The sequence below is a fragment of the Acartia tonsa genome, chromosome 6, assembly GCF_053477335.1.
Source record: "Acartia tonsa isolate MP-2025a chromosome 6, ASM5347733v1, whole genome shotgun sequence".
In the NCBI taxonomy this organism is placed as follows: domain Eukaryota; kingdom Metazoa; phylum Arthropoda; class Copepoda; order Calanoida; family Acartiidae; genus Acartia; species Acartia tonsa.
In genome coordinates, this window is record NC_137265.1 from 24531233 (window position 1) to 24548319 (window position 17087).

The 17087-nt window shown below is 33.3% G+C and overlaps 4 protein-coding genes across 4 annotated transcripts; 2 read left to right on the forward strand and 2 right to left on the reverse strand.

Annotated features, from left to right (window-relative positions):
* Positions 1-209: 209 nt before the first annotated feature.
* LOC145323026 (putative ATP-dependent RNA helicase DDX5) lies at positions 210-5198 on the reverse strand. The gene is given in 5 exon segments (XM_080165413.1): positions 210-368; positions 582-707; positions 1199-1298; positions 1907-2098; positions 4984-5198. Coding segments are annotated over 5 exon segments (792 nt in total).
* A 2-nt stretch (positions 5199-5200) lies between these two features.
* On the reverse strand, positions 5201-5544 carry LOC145323027 (uncharacterized). Its single transcript, XM_080165414.1, has one exon. It carries the CDS (start codon positions 5531-5533, stop codon positions 5201-5203), a length of 333 nt encoding a protein of 110 aa, XP_080021540.1. The 5' UTR covers positions 5534-5544.
* A 3355-nt stretch (positions 5545-8899) lies between these two features.
* On the forward strand, positions 8900-11164 carry LOC145322199 (uncharacterized). Its single transcript, XM_080164045.1, has 5 exons — positions 8900-9369; positions 9759-9855; positions 10178-10286; positions 10486-10617; positions 10860-11164. The coding sequence occupies exons 1-5, from the start codon at positions 9326-9328 to the stop codon at positions 11048-11050; spliced, it is 573 nt and encodes a 190-aa protein (XP_080020171.1). The 5' UTR covers positions 8900-9325; the 3' UTR covers positions 11051-11164.
* Positions 11111-15579, forward strand: LOC145322200 (uncharacterized). Its single transcript, XM_080164046.1, has 4 exons — positions 11111-11227; positions 11324-11420; positions 14929-15032; positions 15396-15579. The coding sequence occupies exons 1-4, from the start codon at positions 11139-11141 to the stop codon at positions 15445-15447; spliced, it is 342 nt and encodes a 113-aa protein (XP_080020172.1). The 5' UTR covers positions 11111-11138; the 3' UTR covers positions 15448-15579.
* The last annotated feature ends 1508 nt before the right edge of the window (positions 15580-17087 follow it).

Here is a 17087-nt window from a genome sequence, read left to right on the forward strand (position 1 = left end):
TGTAAAATTTAACAATAATCTTGTAAAACCCTGGTAAAAATTAGCGTCCTAAATTTGTAAAATTTTTTAAAAAATCTGGTAAAATTTTACCAAAAAAAAAATTGCAAAAATTAAGAAAATTTTTGTTGTATTTTTATATTTATTTAACTTAAACATATATTATTTAGATAATAATGATTTACATAGGTTATGTTTACTGTATATACTGTTTAATGCTTAATAAGCTCTGGATTCACACGGGTCAGGTCATCCGCCTTCCTCTTAGTCTTGGTAAACACCAACATCTTGGCGGCCTAGTCTGTGCCAATTTCCTCCAAAAGTCTGGCCAACTTTGTCTTCTTCTCGTGCTCTTCGCATACATCAACAATCTACAAAAAAAATAACTTTTCAACACATTCACATTGTATGACAAAACTCCATGGACTTAAATCTGAATATTAAAATTAGTGTTTGAAACGTTTGGACACTCAACTTAATGAACCAACAATTCAAAATTTAGTAAAAGTCACAGTTTTAATGTTAATGAATAAGAAACGATGACTCACTCCTCACCCAGAGTATTAAATGAAAATAAATCAAACCTGTAAAATATTGTGGTTGGCGCTGAGATCTGTGGCTCCAATGTTAATGTGGATATAATCTTTGCTTAAAAAATTGTGGGCCAACTGTTTAACCTCCTTGGGCCATGTAGCACTTCACACAAGAACCTGTAATAAAATTTAATTAAAATATATGCAAGTAGCACTGGGTATAATTTTTTATCTCGTATATAGTTTTTGATCTATTATATTACTTTAAATCAAGAAAAATTCATTGGAAATACTTTACATTACAGGGGTGTAAATTCCCCCCCCCCCCTGGCTTTTTCCACAAACTAGGGGAAAAATGGAAAAATATTAACAAGACTCTTAATTTTATTCATATTATCCCCCCCCCCCTCTTGCATATTCTTTTAGATTTTTTACACCAAGGAGGGGATAAAAATAGAAAAATAGTTTCAGTTATCTTAATTTTTACATTTTCCCCCATACACATGTTTTTTTCTAAAGCCCCCCTCCCTGAGCAGTTATACACCCCTAAAACAATATTTATGATAATATTTGTTGGATTAATATTAAGGCACGAAATTTTTCTTTTACATTATGAATCTATGTATCATTATTATAGACAAGCAGTGCTACTAATAATAATACATTACCTTTTTGTTGGGTCTGATCTGTTCGAAAATTTTTCTGATTTGAAGTTCGAAACCCATGTCCAACATTCTGTCGGCTTCGTCCAAGACCATGTAAGTTACCCTAGGTAATAAATAATATGTTAGTTGGGTATTTGAATAAATATTAGTAGCTTGTTAGGTATGATATTACTAAGATTTTAATGTTCTATTATAGTGGAAAAAGCAGCCGGCTAAAAAGTAAGAGTGCCCCCCCCCCCTATTCCTCCCACTGCACTGGATGAACGAACTAACCAATAATAATATTTGAGGTTAGAAAGCTAAATTTCCTCGTTATGACCATGAGTTTTCTACAACAAATTGTTAGAAAAAAAACTTTCTGACAAAAGCAGTAGGTTTCAAGTAAAATTCGTAAAGGTGTGTGTTTTAAGGCTTTAAAAAAAGTTATAGAACAATAATATTCACTAAATATGTGTATTTCTTTTTGAAAAGACAGACAATTTTTTTTTTTAAGTTAACAAATTTTTATCCTTCTACTTCTGTTTTAACACAACCTCTGCAGATTTTACCCGAAACCTACTTCTCGCTCTTCTCACTTAAAAAAAATCCAGAAATAATTTTCTAAACCTTGAAAGGAAGTAGAAAAAAACAGAATTACTTTTACTTCTGTCTACGAATATTTTTATGTAACTATCTCCCACCCTGTACAAACTATTTCAATTAAAGATTTACCTTCTAAGGTTCTTCTTTCCCATCTCCAAGAAATCAATAAGTCTGCCGGGTGTGGCAATCACCACCTTGCAGCCGTTCTCAATGTCGCGCAGCTGAGGACCCTTGGGTGCGCTGCCAAACACACAAGTGTTCTTGATTCTACTGCTCTGGCCGAACTGTTGGGCAACCTCCTGGATTTGCTGGGCCAACTCTCTAAAATAGAAGTTATTTTAAAGAAAACTTTAGCAAGGTGATAAATGCATGAAATTCTAATCATGGATATAAAGGGATAAAACAATGGAATACAAATTAGGATATTAAATAAATTACACCTTCTGTAGATTACATCATCATCAGGCGCATCTCTCTTTTTGACTGTTAAGTCCAGAGAATACGGACACCTTGTTCCTCCATGAATTCCTTTTTTTGGCAAGTGCTTCAGCTTCTCCCCATGTTAATTCCAAATTAAAGAGGTCCTTTTCAGTGCTCCGCCTCCAGGTCATTTTTGGTTGTCCCCGTTTATGTTTACCAGTGGTGGGGTTCCATTTTAAGCACTTATTTGGAAACCTATTTTGTTCCATTCTGAGCACATGTCCTAGCCACCTTAGTCTTTTATATTTCACTTCTGCTTCAATACTATTGCACTTGGTCTTAGCATTCAGCTCAATGTTTGATATTTTGTTTGGCCAGAATATTTTGCAAATTCTTCTTAGGCAGCTATTGTGAAAAGCATTAAGTTGATTTGTTTCAGTTTTCACAGTTCTCCAGCATTCAGCTCCATAAAGAAGAACTGATTTCACATTACTGTTGTAAAGTCTGATTTTTGTTTTCAGAGCAAGTTTCTTTGAATTCCAAACGTTGTGTAGACTGTTGAAAGCAACCCTAGCCTTATCAATCCTGGTCTTAATATCAGCTTTTGAGCCATTTTCGCTGCTGATAACACTCCCCAGATAGGTAAATTTGTTGCTTTGTTTCAATTGTTCACCATTTATTGTTATATTTTGATCAGGGTTTGTAGGTATATTCATAATTTCGGTCTTCTTGACATTAACAAAGAGCCCGACTTGTCCTGCATATTTGACTAGTCTATCTGTTTTAGCTTGTAGATGTTTGATTGTTTCTGAAATCAGTGCCAGGTCATCAGCAAAGTCCAGATCCTCTAGGTGTCCTAGTATGCCCAGCTGGAGACCACGTTTTTTGTCCTCTGTGGTTTTCTTCATCACCCAGTCAATGACCAATATAAATAGAATAGGTGATAAAATGCATCCCTGTCTAACTCCAGTGCTTATTCTAAAGAAATCAGATGTCTTATTGTTTCCAACTGAAACACAGGCTTGGAAGTTGTCATAGAATTTAGTTATCATAATTATCATCTTTTCAGGTATACCATAACTTCTTAGTATTTTCCAGAGTGTTTGTCTGTGTATGGAGTCAAAGGCCTTAGAGAAATCAACAAAATTTACATGGAGTGGCTTGTTAAATTCAACACATTGTTCAATAACCGTCCTAAGGGTGAAAATTTGGTCAACACAGCCCCTTCCAGCACGGAATCCAGCTTGTTCTTCTCTTAGTTTATTGTCGATTTTCTCATCAATTCTGTTTAAAATAATTTTACATAGGACCTTGCTTGGGATAGAAAGCAGCATAATTCCTCTCCAATTATCACAATTGTTCAAATCTCCCTTCTTAGGAAGTTTTATGATTATACCTTTAGACCAGTCCATTGGTATCTTTTCTTGCCTCCAAATTTTATCAAAGAGATCAGTTAGAGTCCTAGCAGAAAGATCTATGTGTCTGCCTTTAGCATTTCGGCAGTTATTAAGTCAGGTCCAGGTGCTTTGTCATTCTTTAGACTATGTATAGCAGCTTTAACTTCTTGAATAGTTGGTGGTCGTGTGTCTATGTTTATTTCATGTCCTGGTTCTGGTTCAGCAGTAATTTCTGGTTCAGGTCTGTTCAACACTTCTTCAAAATGCGATTTCCACCTTTCAGCAACTTCTTTTTCTGTAGTGAGTAATTTACCATCTTTAGCCTTGATAGTCTCACCAATCTTTTTGTTACATTTTCCACTTAGTTGCCTGGTTATGTTGTATACTGTTTTCATGTTACCGAAGTCAGCTGCTCTTTGGGCCTTTTCAGCCAGATTGTCAATGTAATCTCTCTTGTCTTTCCTTGTGCACTTTTTGACCTCTTTATCTTTAGCAGTATATTCAGCTCTTAAATTGCTCATGTCAGCCAAATGTTGAGCACTATGAATTTTATTTTTAAGCTTCTTTCTCTCTTCTATTTTGTTCCATGTTTCATCAGAGATCCAGTCCTTTTTCTCTGGTTTCTTGTGTCCTAGGATTTCCTTAGCAGTAGATTGAAAGTTTTCTTTAATTGAAGTCCATGTGATCTCAGTCTCGTCATTTAGGTCCTCTTAGACCTGAAATCTATTTCTGAGTTTTAAGACAAATTCATTCTTTATCACAGGGTCCTTTAATCTTGAAGAATCATATTGTCTACCAATCTCACTCTTTTTATCATGGCCATTACGCTTCAGCTTTAATTTAATCTTACTGACAACTAGTTCATGGTCACTGAATATGTCGGCTCCTCTGTAACTCCTACAGTCTTGCATTGACTTGACCCATTTTCTATTGATCATAATATGGTCAATCATGTTTCTTGTTTGTCCATCAGGCGTTGTCCAGGTATATTTGTGAATGTTTTTGTGTTGGAATAGTGTACCTCCTACAACCATATCATTATTTAAACAGAATTCAAGTAAAAGTTCTCCATTTTCATTTCTTGTACCTATACCAAAGTGTCCCATTGCGTTCTCCACTCCAGTCCTGTCAGTTCCTACTTTAGCATTCATATCTCCAAGAATGGAATACAAATTAGGATATTAAATAAATTACACCTTCTGTAGATTACAATTACTGGTTAAAACGTTTGGACACTCAAGTTTATAAATCAACCTATTTTTTGTCCCCCAAGTTTTGGGCCAATTTACACACATTTATTAGTTCGATAAAAAGAAATTTTATTTACCTTCAGACTTTAATTTGACTAAGACTTTTATTATCACAGATTGATTGCAATTGATATATTACCTGGTGGGTGCAAGGACAAGAACAATGGGACCATCTCCACGCTGCAAATAATCCTGGTTGTTGCAGTGAATAATACCAGGGAGCATGAAGCCGAAAGTTTTGCCGGAACCGGTCTGAGCAATGCCGACCATATCGTGGCCCTGCAGGGCAATGGGCCAACCCTGGGACTGAATTGGGGTTGGCTTCTCATATCCAGCTTGTTTGATCTTCTTCATGATCAACAACGATCAGCGCTCTTCATGAGTGTGATCTCATAATTAATATGGATTCTTTCCACCATCTTGGGATCAGCATTGCGGCAAGAATCTACAACATTGTAGAAATCCTTCTCAAAAGATTTCAGTGTATGGTTCTTCCAGTTGACTGGTCTCAAATTGCCACCGGGTTGACTGCCCTTACTGCCGCCTCCACCACAACCCCCATATCCACCTCCCCCACCGCCACCGTATCCACCGCCACCCCTGCTACCCCCATAACCACTGTCTCTGTCGCCACCTCTGCTACCGCCGCCATACCCACGATCACGATCTCTATCACCGTATCTTGACATGGTTTATCCTAATGATATAAATTTAGCATTTACATAATGGAACTAAAATTGATCCAGTGGTTGTCTCGTAACGCTGATTTTAAAGTTGTTATAAATGCTGCGCATATTATAAATTTAATAATGTTGTCTTCGAAACGAAAATTTTACGCTAGCGAATTTTTTAACTTCTTTTGTGATTAATATGGATCTTTTACCATAAAAATACTTTTTATAAACTAATTATTATTCAACTACCTTTTTAAAAATAGCTGAACTAATTTTCCACCAAAAAAATTATTGACTGCACTTAATAGACAAACATGGCACTACTTTATTCAATAGGATTTAGAATATCCTAATACTTACTTGAGTAAGGCATCTTGGAGTAGAAGGTTCTTCTGTGCTGGGGGCATTTTTCCACCGCAGCAAGCAACGATTTATTTATAATATCATTATAGCTGATGTATACTCAAGCGTGGTCAAAACAGAACTGGAATCATCATAGAGTCATGTGACCTAAAGTGTGTGTGTTGGTCCACGTGGTACGATGAGAGGGTTACGAAAGTTTAAATTAATGTTATTTTTTTTTAATGTTAATATTGAATGTAATATAGTTTTGCAATGACATATAAAATATATTCGATAGAATATAAAAAAAATATAGTGCATTCAATATTAAAAAAAAATATTTAAATATATAGTTGTTAACCTTTACAGCATGTAGCAATTGAAACCTGAAACAGCGGTGCCAGATGTACGCATTTTGCACGTAATGTACACATTTCTGACCTGATTTTTGATAAATGTACACATTGGGCAAAACCGATGCGGATGTATGCATTTTCAACATTTTTTCTTAAAATGTACACGTGTACACTCAAAATTGGAATTTTCCTGAAAAAAATTGACTTTTTACCCCCAAAAATTGGATTCCTTCCTTGATTTTTCAATCAAGGAAGGAATCCATTTTTGGAAGGAAAATTCCAATTTATGTGTGTACACGTGTACATTTTAAAAAAAATGTTGAAAATGCGTACATCCTCGCTGGTTTTGCCCTATGCGTACATTTGTAAAAAATCAGGTCAAAAATGCGTTTATTATGCACAAAATGTGTACATCTGGCATCGAGAAAGAATTTTCAGGTTGGCAGAGACAACATAAATATAGAAATCGTGAAACAAATTGTTTGTTCCACAATTTTGCCACATTTTTAACATCTTGCCTAAAAAAATCTTCCAAACAAATTGTAAATTCTATAAATTTAAATATTTAGGAAAAATTGAGTAGTAATTTACTCCTTGATTCAAAATATTTGATTAAATTGAATCAAAACTAATAATTATTTTTTTGGCACTCTATATTTAAATAATCATAGGTAGACGCAAGCTTATCTAGTGCGCATGCACACAGAGATGCCATAAATTTCAAAAACTGAAAAATATAAGTTTTGTAGCGAAATTACTCTATAATTTGAAATCTCTGTCTTTCTTTTAGAAACATTCAGGGGAATATACGAAAGCTTATATTTATATTAAAGATGAAAAATCGATAAATTCAAATGCACATGGCACATCTGATCGTAATCACCTGGATTTTTTTTTCTTTTAATTTGAATATCATGAAGCTAGCTCTAAAAAGTATATATTAAATTTGATATATTTTTGACTATGCGGAAGGATGTTTTAAAAGAAATGATAAAATAATTTTCCAGGTTTTTTAAAAAAAAATTTAACTTCTTTTATGCGAAAAAAATTCAATAAACTGGTTTTTAAAAAAATTTTCCATTTATTTGCAATGAAAAAAATGACGTTTAAAAAAATTTGGACTTTGCCTGAAAAAATTAACTTGTAAAAATTGGCCAGATTTTTGGTAAAAATTTACCAAGTTAAACCCGCAGATATGGCTCAGTGGTTTAACGTCCTCTTATCTGTTGGGGAGGTGTCGGGTTCGAGTCCCCAGACCGCATCAATACTAAAGATGTAAAAATTAGTACCTACTGCTGCTCTTTCAGGCGTTAGAGATTTGGAGAAAGAGTAGGGGGGAAGCCTTAGCCCTAAATCAGGTATGCATGGGTGGTCCTTGGCATGGTACACTAGTGATCGAAAAACTTTGCTCAGTCATAGGTTGACTGAAAAGTCCCTGTGGACAAGCATTGTGTAGTAGCTAGCTAGTGTGTTAGTGGCGTTTGTTAGTTCATCTACTAGGAGTCATCCTTGAATACTAGGTTGACTGGAAAGTCCCTAGGATTTGATGTGACTTGATTGTGTCGTTGTCAAAACAGAGCCACGTCCTGTGCCTTGGTTGCATTAAAAGTCGCAATAATATCATGACAAAAATCACGAAACCTTAACTCACCATCCATAGGGTTAAAGTGTAAATTACCCACAAGCCCTAATTAAAAGTGTCAAGGGAAATGCTGGGAAGGATGCAAACTCGAATCCACGTCATACCAAAGACGTTAAAAATGGTACCTACCTGCTCTGTTCGGCACAGGACATCAAAGAGTTTGAGTAGGGGGAATGCCTTGGCCCCAAACAGGCGCAACTCACTACCATGCACAGTTAGGATCTCCAGACAAAGGTCGTGCAATCAAAGGGTTGGTTGTCTGCAATGTACTGTACCACGGGTATGAGGTGAAGGACCAAGAGTCTGGCCTTGAGTTGACAAGTTGACTGTTCAGTCCAGGTGCAACTCACCCACACGACATTGACATTGACATACCAAGTTGCATTTTTTATCAAAGACCTAAAATTTGGACTTAGCCTGAAAAAATTATCTTGTAAAATTTGACCAGACTTTTGGTAAAAATTTACCAAGTTGCGTTTTTTTATAAAAGACCAAAAATTTTGACTTAGCCTGAAAAAATTAGCTTGTATAATTTGACCAGATTTTTGGTAAAAATTTACCAAGTTGTGATTTTTTGTCAAAGACCGAAAATTTGGACTTAGCCTGAAAAATATAGTTGTAAAATTTTACCAGATTTTTGGTAAAACTTGGAAATGTTGTAAAATTCACAAAAAAAAATTGAAATTTAGGCTGCGTTGATTAGAAATCATTATTTTAAAGTACTGTAATTGATTTTTAATAACTTACATTCATTTAAAACAAAGAAAACGGGTTTTTTTGTTTGGTCAAATTTTACAAAAAAAAACGGTAAAATTTTACCAATTTTTTGGCTAAAATTTTGGCTGGTAAAATTTTACAACGAAACCTGTAAGATCTTACAATTTTACAAGTTTTACCAGAATTCTTGTAAAATCGGCCGATTTTTCTGGTCGGACGATTGGCCTGTTTTCATTTTTTTACATGTTTATGTTAATGATGAACGCTGTAAAATAAATTTTTGTGATGATATTACATTTTGGCAACGCCGAATATCACAAGTCATTCAAAAATAGCAAATTCATCGCCTAACTTTATTTTATTGTTATTTTAATAATACGAATCTATAGGTATTTCTATCCGTAGTGTAAAATTATATTAATTGTCATATTTATATGATATTATAAATTATGAATGCGTGTCGTTATGACAGTAGTATTTTTTTTGCCGTTTTATATATAATATCTAAAAGAGGTTTAGCCTTTTCTCCATACTGTGATATTTACGACAAGTGTCGATATCCCCTACGTACGTATAATGTTTTTGTCCGTAACGTAATCTTCACATTTTTGTCTTCGCCACAAACAATTTTCATTTATTTTTATATATGTGTCGATAGCTAGGTAGTTATTTTTTTTTCTTAAATCTTTACCTATTTCGGCTAGCTGCTAAAGTTTATTCTTGTGATAAAATATTTTTTTTGACAGCAAAATGATATTCCTAAAAACTCTGAACAACAACTACCATTTGAGAAGGTAAAATATTGTTTGTTCATGTATAATTATTAATAAAAAATATATATTTAACCACAACAAACATTATTTTTGATTCCTCCTAATTTAAATAAAAGCAACCTTTTGTAAGTTCTGTAGCTACAAAAAAATACTACCCTTAACAAAAGTAACAATATCTAGTTGTCTGCTTGTATGTACCGAAAGATCCCGCCAACCACTGAACCGATATGGTACTCATTTACAGTGCATGTAGCTTCATCTCATAGGTCCTAGGAAGATTTATAACTTTTTTTTTTGATGAGGGGTATTAGTCGCCCTGACCCCCCCCCCCCCTCCACGAAAAAAGGACTCCTCCCTTTCCGTTACTGCGATATTTATGGCTATATTAACTGTCCTTGTCACATATTCAGGATGTTTAGTAGTAAAACTGTGACAGACCCTTGGACACTAAAATCTTCATATTCCTGGTTTCTGCCAGTTCAGACTAGATGGAAAGATAATGATCAGGCATTTTTTATACCTAAATTGTTTTACAGATACTATATGATGACTTGCCTATTTTTTGTTATAATATGATTTGCTATTTTTCTTTAAGTCTATTATAAAGATTCATGGGGATTTCCTTTCTTCTCCTAAAGTTTTTCTCAAAATGAAAGAATTTTTTTTTCTAACTAGGTGGAAACCCCTTCCCTAAAATAATAGCATAAATAAACATACCCAATGAATTATTAGAAATGGCTCACCATTAATAAATAAAAAATATATGTGTATAAATATCTAACCAACAGATTTAATTATTATATGTACCTATTTATAAAGTTTTATTAAGTATGGTCACATGAACAACGCAGTATATCACGCAATATTTGATACTGTTATTAATGTCTACCTAATACGCCATGTTGGTCTTGATGTTGCCAGCAGTGAATCACCCATAGGTAATTATTAGGAGCACAGCTACTCTGTAACTCCGGCCCTGCAATATTTATACTTTATTCGTTATGTTTTCTGTAAAATATTTTTCCACCAAGATATTTGCCATGCTCTTAATAACATAAAATTCATAATCCAAGACAAAACATTTTTAGTTATGAGATGAAATATTATAACATGTTAACATACACTCAAACATTACAGGATACATGTTAAAGGGAAACTGTACCTTTCTTGGCTCGGCAAAATATCCAGATGTTTACTTGGCTGGGCTAGGCATCCAGAAAATTGGAAATACATCATTAACATACAAATTGGCGTTGTTTAACCCAATCAAGGAATGCATTAATTGTTATTTGCAAGTCAAAGAAATCATTACAATAAATGTTATGATATCTGCCTTAACGCCCAGTCGGTACAATGAATGGTTCAAGTTAAGAAGTTTATTTACCCTACTTTTATAACTAATGTGTTCATAGGCCTACTAAATTTAATGCCTATAAACTTTATTTATAACGTTCCTTGTATGACACATTCGGAAGATTATATGTTAAGGCAAACTTTTGCATAACTGTGTTAGGAATCTGATGATATTTATATGAACCTTGTGAATGGTCATAATCACAATGATCCAGTAGTGGACAAATTTAGAGACTCTGGAATAGTTCTTGGCGACTATACACATGTATTTGTGGATCCTGTTAATAAAAGACCTACTCCGTTTAGCAAAGATTGGATACCAAAATTAGAAAATTTATTGTTGAAATGATACCTAATAGTTCAAGTTTTTAGCTGTCTTGCATTTAAATATTTTTATATAATTTAGAATACTATTAATAATAGTTACACCTAGTCAAATGATAACATTATCTATTGCAGAAAATATGAACTTGTTAAAAATCCTTAACATATCAAGACCCAATTTGCTTCAATTTTCATTTATAAGGTATTGCTTATTTTATTTGTCTTTTTACTTTTTATGATTTGGTTATTAAGTTTTTATTAGTACCTAGAAGATAAATGAGACAATTAATTTGTTTAGAAATTACTGTTCAAAGCCTTCTGAGGATCATTGGTTATTAAAATCTTCATACTCCTGGTTTTTGCCTGTACAAACTAGATGGAAAGATAATGACCAGGCAATAAAAGCTTAAACCATAAACAAATTTCTGTATTTTTAAAACAAGGAGAAACATCCATAAGAGTTTGATATTTTATCCGAAAAGTGGCTTGAATTTATATGCACAACAGTTTGAAACAAAGCAGCAATTTCAGTACAACTCAAAGTGGACCTTAAACAGACTTTAAACATGGTCATTGCTTTTTAAAGTAGGTTAAGTAAGTAAGTTAAGAAGGGGGGGGGTAAGTTTTGCCACTTTCGCGTAATCAGTGTTGTGTGGGCTAGGTATTGATCTGAGATTATAGGTTATTTAGGATAAAAGTTTACTTTTGGGTAGTAGTTCACGGAAATTTAATCATTTTTTGAATAGGTCTCCAGGTTCAGGTGCTGCAGGCTGGAAGGTCGTTTCTGGACAGGTAAAAAATTTAAAAAAATTTTGTTTAAAGAGTTAGAGAGCAACTTATGAAACAAAATATGCTTCTTTTTGAATGTTATTAACATATCTGCAGAAAAAATTAAGATCGGCCTCCAGGTTCAGGTGCTGCAGGCCTCCAGGTTCACTCTGGACAGGTAAAAATTAAAAATTTTTATTTGAAGAGTTAGGGGTACACCTATAAAACCAAATATGCGTGTTTTTGGATGTTATTACCATATTTGAAGAAAAAATTTAAAATCGGCCTCCAGGTTCAGGTGCTGCAGGCCTCCAGGTTCACTCTGGACAGGTAAAAAATAAAATTTCTTATTTGAAGAGTTAGAGGTACAATTATAAAACAAAATATGCATCTTTTTGATGTTATCATATTTGCAGAAAAATTAATAATCAGTCTCCAGGTTCAGGTGCTGCAGGCCTCCAGGTACACTCTGGACAGGTAAAAATTAAAAATTTTTATTTGAAGAGTTACAGGTACACTTATTAAACAAAATATGCATCTTTTTGGATGTTATCATCATATTTGCATAAAAAATTTAAAATCGGCCTCCAGGTTCAGGTGCTGTAGGCCTCCAGGTACACTCGGGACAGGTAAAAATTAAAACTTTTTATTTGAAGAGTTACAGGTACACTTATTAAACAAAATATGCATCTTTTTGGATGTTATCATCATATTTGCATAAAAAATTTAAAATCAGCCTCCAGGTTCAGGTGCTGTAGGCCTCCAGGTACACTCGGGACAGGTAAAAATTAAAATTTTTTATTTGAAGAGTTACAGGTACACTTATAAAACAAAATATGCATCTTTTTGGATGTTATTACCATATTTGAAGATAAAATGACAATTGGCCTCCAGATTCAGGTGCTGCAGGCCTCCAGGTACACTCTGGACAGGTAAAAATTAAAATTTCTTATTTGAGGAGTTACAGGTACACTTATCAAATCAAATATGCATCTTTTTGGATGTTATCATCATATTTACAGAAAAATTTAAAATCGGCCTCCAGGTTCAGGTGCTGCAGGCCTCCAGGTACACTCTGGACAGGTAAAACTTAAAAATTCTTATTGAGGTATTTTTTGATATTAGAGGAAAGGTTTCTAAATAGAAATTGTTAAAATATAATAAAATAGTAAAATTTATCAAGTAAACCTTCTATTCGTGTTCCAGGCAGGCTCTGGTGGCCTCCAGGAGCCTGCAGGATAGCTAATAATCCTAATACATAATTTTTGAATTTAGAGAAAAGGTTATAAAATAGAAAATGGATAAATATCATTATCGAATAAAATACATATTATTAAATGTCCCTAGATGTGCTTTAGACAGGCTCAAGGTGGCCTCCATGAGACTGCTGGACAGGTTTAAAAAATTAATTTAATATTTTTTTTATTTAGATGAAAGGTTTGAGTTATGCTTCGGACAGGGTCAAGGTGGCCTCCAGTGGCCAGGTAGATAGATTTGAAGTATTCATTACTTTTTGTTTATGTATGGTTTTCCACACATATGCAAAATATAATTCTGTCTCAGATATAATATTACAGATACTCAGAATGGGGAATGCACCTGAACCTGGAGGCCGATTGTCAATTTATCTTTAAATATGATAATAACATCCAAAATTACGCATATTTAGTTTAATAAGTTTACCTCTAACTCTTTAAAAAAGAAATTATAATTTTTAACTGTTTAGACTGGACCTAAAGGCCTGCAGCACCTGAAACTGGAGTCTGATTTTTAATTTTAACTGCAAATATGATGATAACATCCAAGGAGATGCATATTTGGTTTAATAAATGTACCTCTAACTCTTCAAATAAAATATTTTATTTTTACCTGTCCAGAGTGTAACTGGAGGCCTGCAGCACCTGAACCTGGAGGCCAATTGTCATTTTTTCTTCAAATATGGTAATAACATACAAAAAGATGCATATTTTGTTTTATAAGTGTACCTGTAATCTTCAAATAAGAAATTTTAATTTTTACCTGTCCAGAGTGTACCTGGAGGCCTGCAGCACCTGAACCAGGAGGCCGATTTTAATTTTTTTCTGCAGATATGTTAATAACATTCAAAAAGAAGCATATTTTGTTTTATAAGTTGCTCTCTAACTCTTCAAACAAAATTTTTAAATTTTTTTACCTGTCTTGAAACGAGCTTCCAGCCTGCAGCACCTGAACCTGGAGACCTATTCAAAAAATGATTAAATTTCCGTGAACTACTACCCAAAAGTAAACTTTTATCCTAAATAACCTATAATCTCAGATCAATACCTAGCCCACACAACACTGATTACGCGAAAGTGGCAAAACTTACCCCCCCCCCCCTTATCCCAAGGGGGTTATAGGTTCCCACCGTGCATAGGAAAATAAGATTTAATAAGATGAAAATAGGGTGACAGAAGGAGGGGATTTTGTCCCATCGATTCAATTTTAAAGGGGGGAGGCGGATGTGCCACTTTTTGAAACCAAAAGTAAAACGCGCATGATCTAAACCCATAAAAGAGTTACCGCTATAATATTTGGCACAGCAATTGCTTTTGTGGAGAACAATATGGAACTGTGAAGAAACGGCGGCGGAACCACCACTCCCGCCGAAAACCGCCGTTTCCCGCCGAAATTTTATTTGCCTTTTCTCGCCATAATAGACAATTTTCAATCATCTGAGAATAACTTTTTTTATGAAAAATTCCCTTATATTTTCACTTGACACTTGTAAGATGTTACACTTGCATTTTTTTTTAATATTGACATGTTTGAAATATTACAAGTGTCCCGTGAAAATATAAGGGGAAATTTTTATGAGAAAAAAGTTTATCTTAGATGATTGAGAACTGTCTAATTTGGCGAAAAAAAGGCAAAAAAATAATTCGGCGGGAACAGCGGTTACGAAGCCGCCGTTTCTTCAGTTCCATATTGTTCTCCACAAAAGCAATTTATGTGCCAAATCTTATAGCTATTTATAACTATTTTATGGGCTGAGATCAAGCGCGTTTTACTTTTGGTTTCAAAAAAGGGCACATCCGCCTCCCCCCTTTATAAAAATGTCTGAAACGCTAAGAGACACAATACCAGATAAATATTATGTCTAAGCTTTTATTGTAGTATGGTCATTTAAACAATGCTGTGTATCACACACTGTTTGAACTTGTTATTGACAAATATTTAGTAAAACATGTTGGAATGGACTCAAAATTAACATTAGGCAGGTATTACATTTATTTTTCAATAGTAAAGTAAAGTGTAAATGATTTTTTTCTTGAATACTCTATACCTATACAAAGGTTCCTGCTCACAACATTTTCATTAGTAGGTACATATTTATTGATTTATTAAAATTACGGTTACCTACGTACGATTTACCAAATTTAAGGACACCTAGCCTTACATATTATGGCCAGTATTAGGTTTAATGAAAAATGACATATCTGTTTAATGTTAGTATACCGTTCTGATGATTATTTAAGGTCTATCTTTAAGATAGGAGTAGGAGATCCAAACTTAAATAAACATTTGTTTATATGAGCATTAGGTATACCTTTTATGATCTGGTCATTCTGAATCTGTTTCAGATTATCTGTTGACAGGAAACTGTACATTTCATGGGTCTGCTTCTTATCCTGATATATATCTGACCGGCCTTGGCTTACAAAAGATTGGCAACACTTCGGTGACTTTTCAGCTAGCCATGTTTCCACCTTCTCAGGGATGTTATTTTTTAAGTAATAATTTTTTGGCGGGAGGTTTTGGTCTTTCGTGGATTTTTGTTTTTAATTTCATTTAAAATATCTTTTTTTTTTACATAGGTATGTACTTTCCCTAATTCAGTAGAAAATTCTGCTCAAAATATTTATCCTATAATATATATAAGGTAGTGAAATTTTGTTGGCCGTGGCTTAAGGGTTTTGTATCCACTGAACCGATTGAGATCTTGATATGGTTTTAGAATATTTTTCTATCCTTCTCTACCCCTTCGAAAATAGAGCACTTAGATGCTATGGGCGCTCCTACTAGTTGATAAATAAAAAATAGCATTATGTAGAAAGGAGAGGATATGCTTGTAAATCTAGAAAATGGCCATACTTCTAAAGATACAATAATTCATAAATTCAATGATAGAGGTTTGTTTATTTTATTTATTTGTGGAAATTTCGAACTTGGCAAAGCGTTTAATGTTAATGAATTAATATAAACAAAACAAATAAGATTTAGATTATTTTATTCCAATTGAGCTTACTAATACATATGATATATTCATCCGAAGATGTATTTGATTTTTTACTTTTTGGGATGTATTTAAAATGTAATAAATGTTATTTATATTAAAATATTTTTTGCTTAGACTTCTAAATAGTGATGAATATTAGATTCGTTAGTACTCTGTTTTTGTAAATGTCGTTTGTCTGACCATTTGATTTTTTAAGCTTTGCTGTTATAGATGATGTTATCCTTGTTACAGGTATTGTTTTTGGTGAGCAGGTGCACGTGTTTGTTGATCCTAAAACTAAAAGGCCAACGCCTATTCCTAATGATTGGAGAATTAAATTGGAAAAGTTGAGATTATAGATTTTTACATTTGGTTTTCAACAAATAATTTTTTCAAACCTCCTCAGTCTCACATTTGTATTTGCATGGTACCCAAAGTTTTTTATCATGTATATAAATAAATTCACCATCCATCAGAGTTGGCATAAAAAGAACACTTAGTTTAAACCAAAAAACCAAGGAGGGGATGGTTTTAAAAAAAGAATATTTTTACAAAGGCCTATCTTTCCAGTTGTATCTATTATCTTTTTATAATGTTGGTGATTATATATAATAGACAATTTAATACTTTTCTAAAGGCAAACAATTTTTCTAAAAGAAGTTTAAATGCATTATTATACATTGTTTAGGTATTTAAGTTAAAACATTCAATAAGTTCCATAAAAATTCAACTTTATACCTACTAAATTAGAATACTATAATTTGGATATTATTTTAAAAAAAAACATGTTTTTTTACCATCTGTGTCATCCATTGTCTTATCTCTCAAGATCCGTGAAATTGCCGCATTTTTTATAATTGCATTTAATTCAAACATTTGACTTGGAGTTCCAATAATATTATATTATGCCAACCTCCTGTCAGATTTAATAAATTATTTCTGTATAAAAAAAAGTATAAGTTATTGTGATATTTTCTTTATTGTGCTATGATAGTTTCTGTTTTTTAGTGCTATTTACATTATATTTTATATCGAATATATTTTTATATTTCAGATT

Bases quoted from the DNA above. Each gene is read 5' to 3' on its own strand.
- LOC145322200 (XM_080164046.1), top strand. From the start codon at position 11,139: ATGATAACATTATCTATTGCAGAAAATATGAACTTGTTAAAAATCCTT. The intron at 11,228-11,323 runs GTATTGCTTATT...TAATTTGTTTAG, and splicing joins CTTCAATTTTCATTTATAAG to AAATTACTGTTCAAAGCCTT. The intron at 15,033-15,395 runs GTATTACATTTA...AATCTGTTTCAG, and splicing joins TCAAAATTAACATTAGGCAG to ATTATCTGTTGACAGGAAAC.
- LOC145323027 (XM_080165414.1), bottom strand. From the start codon at position 5,533: ATGTCAAGATACGGTGATAGAGATCGTGATCGTGGGTATGGCGGCGGT.
- LOC145322199 (XM_080164045.1), top strand. From the start codon at position 9,326: ATGATATTCCTAAAAACTCTGAACAACAACTACCATTTGAGAAG. The intron at 9,370-9,758 runs GTAAAATATTGT...TCACATATTCAG, and splicing joins AACAACTACCATTTGAGAAG to GATGTTTAGTAGTAAAACTG. The intron at 10,287-10,485 runs GTAATTATTAGG...CAAACATTACAG, and splicing joins CAGCAGTGAATCACCCATAG to GATACATGTTAAAGGGAAAC.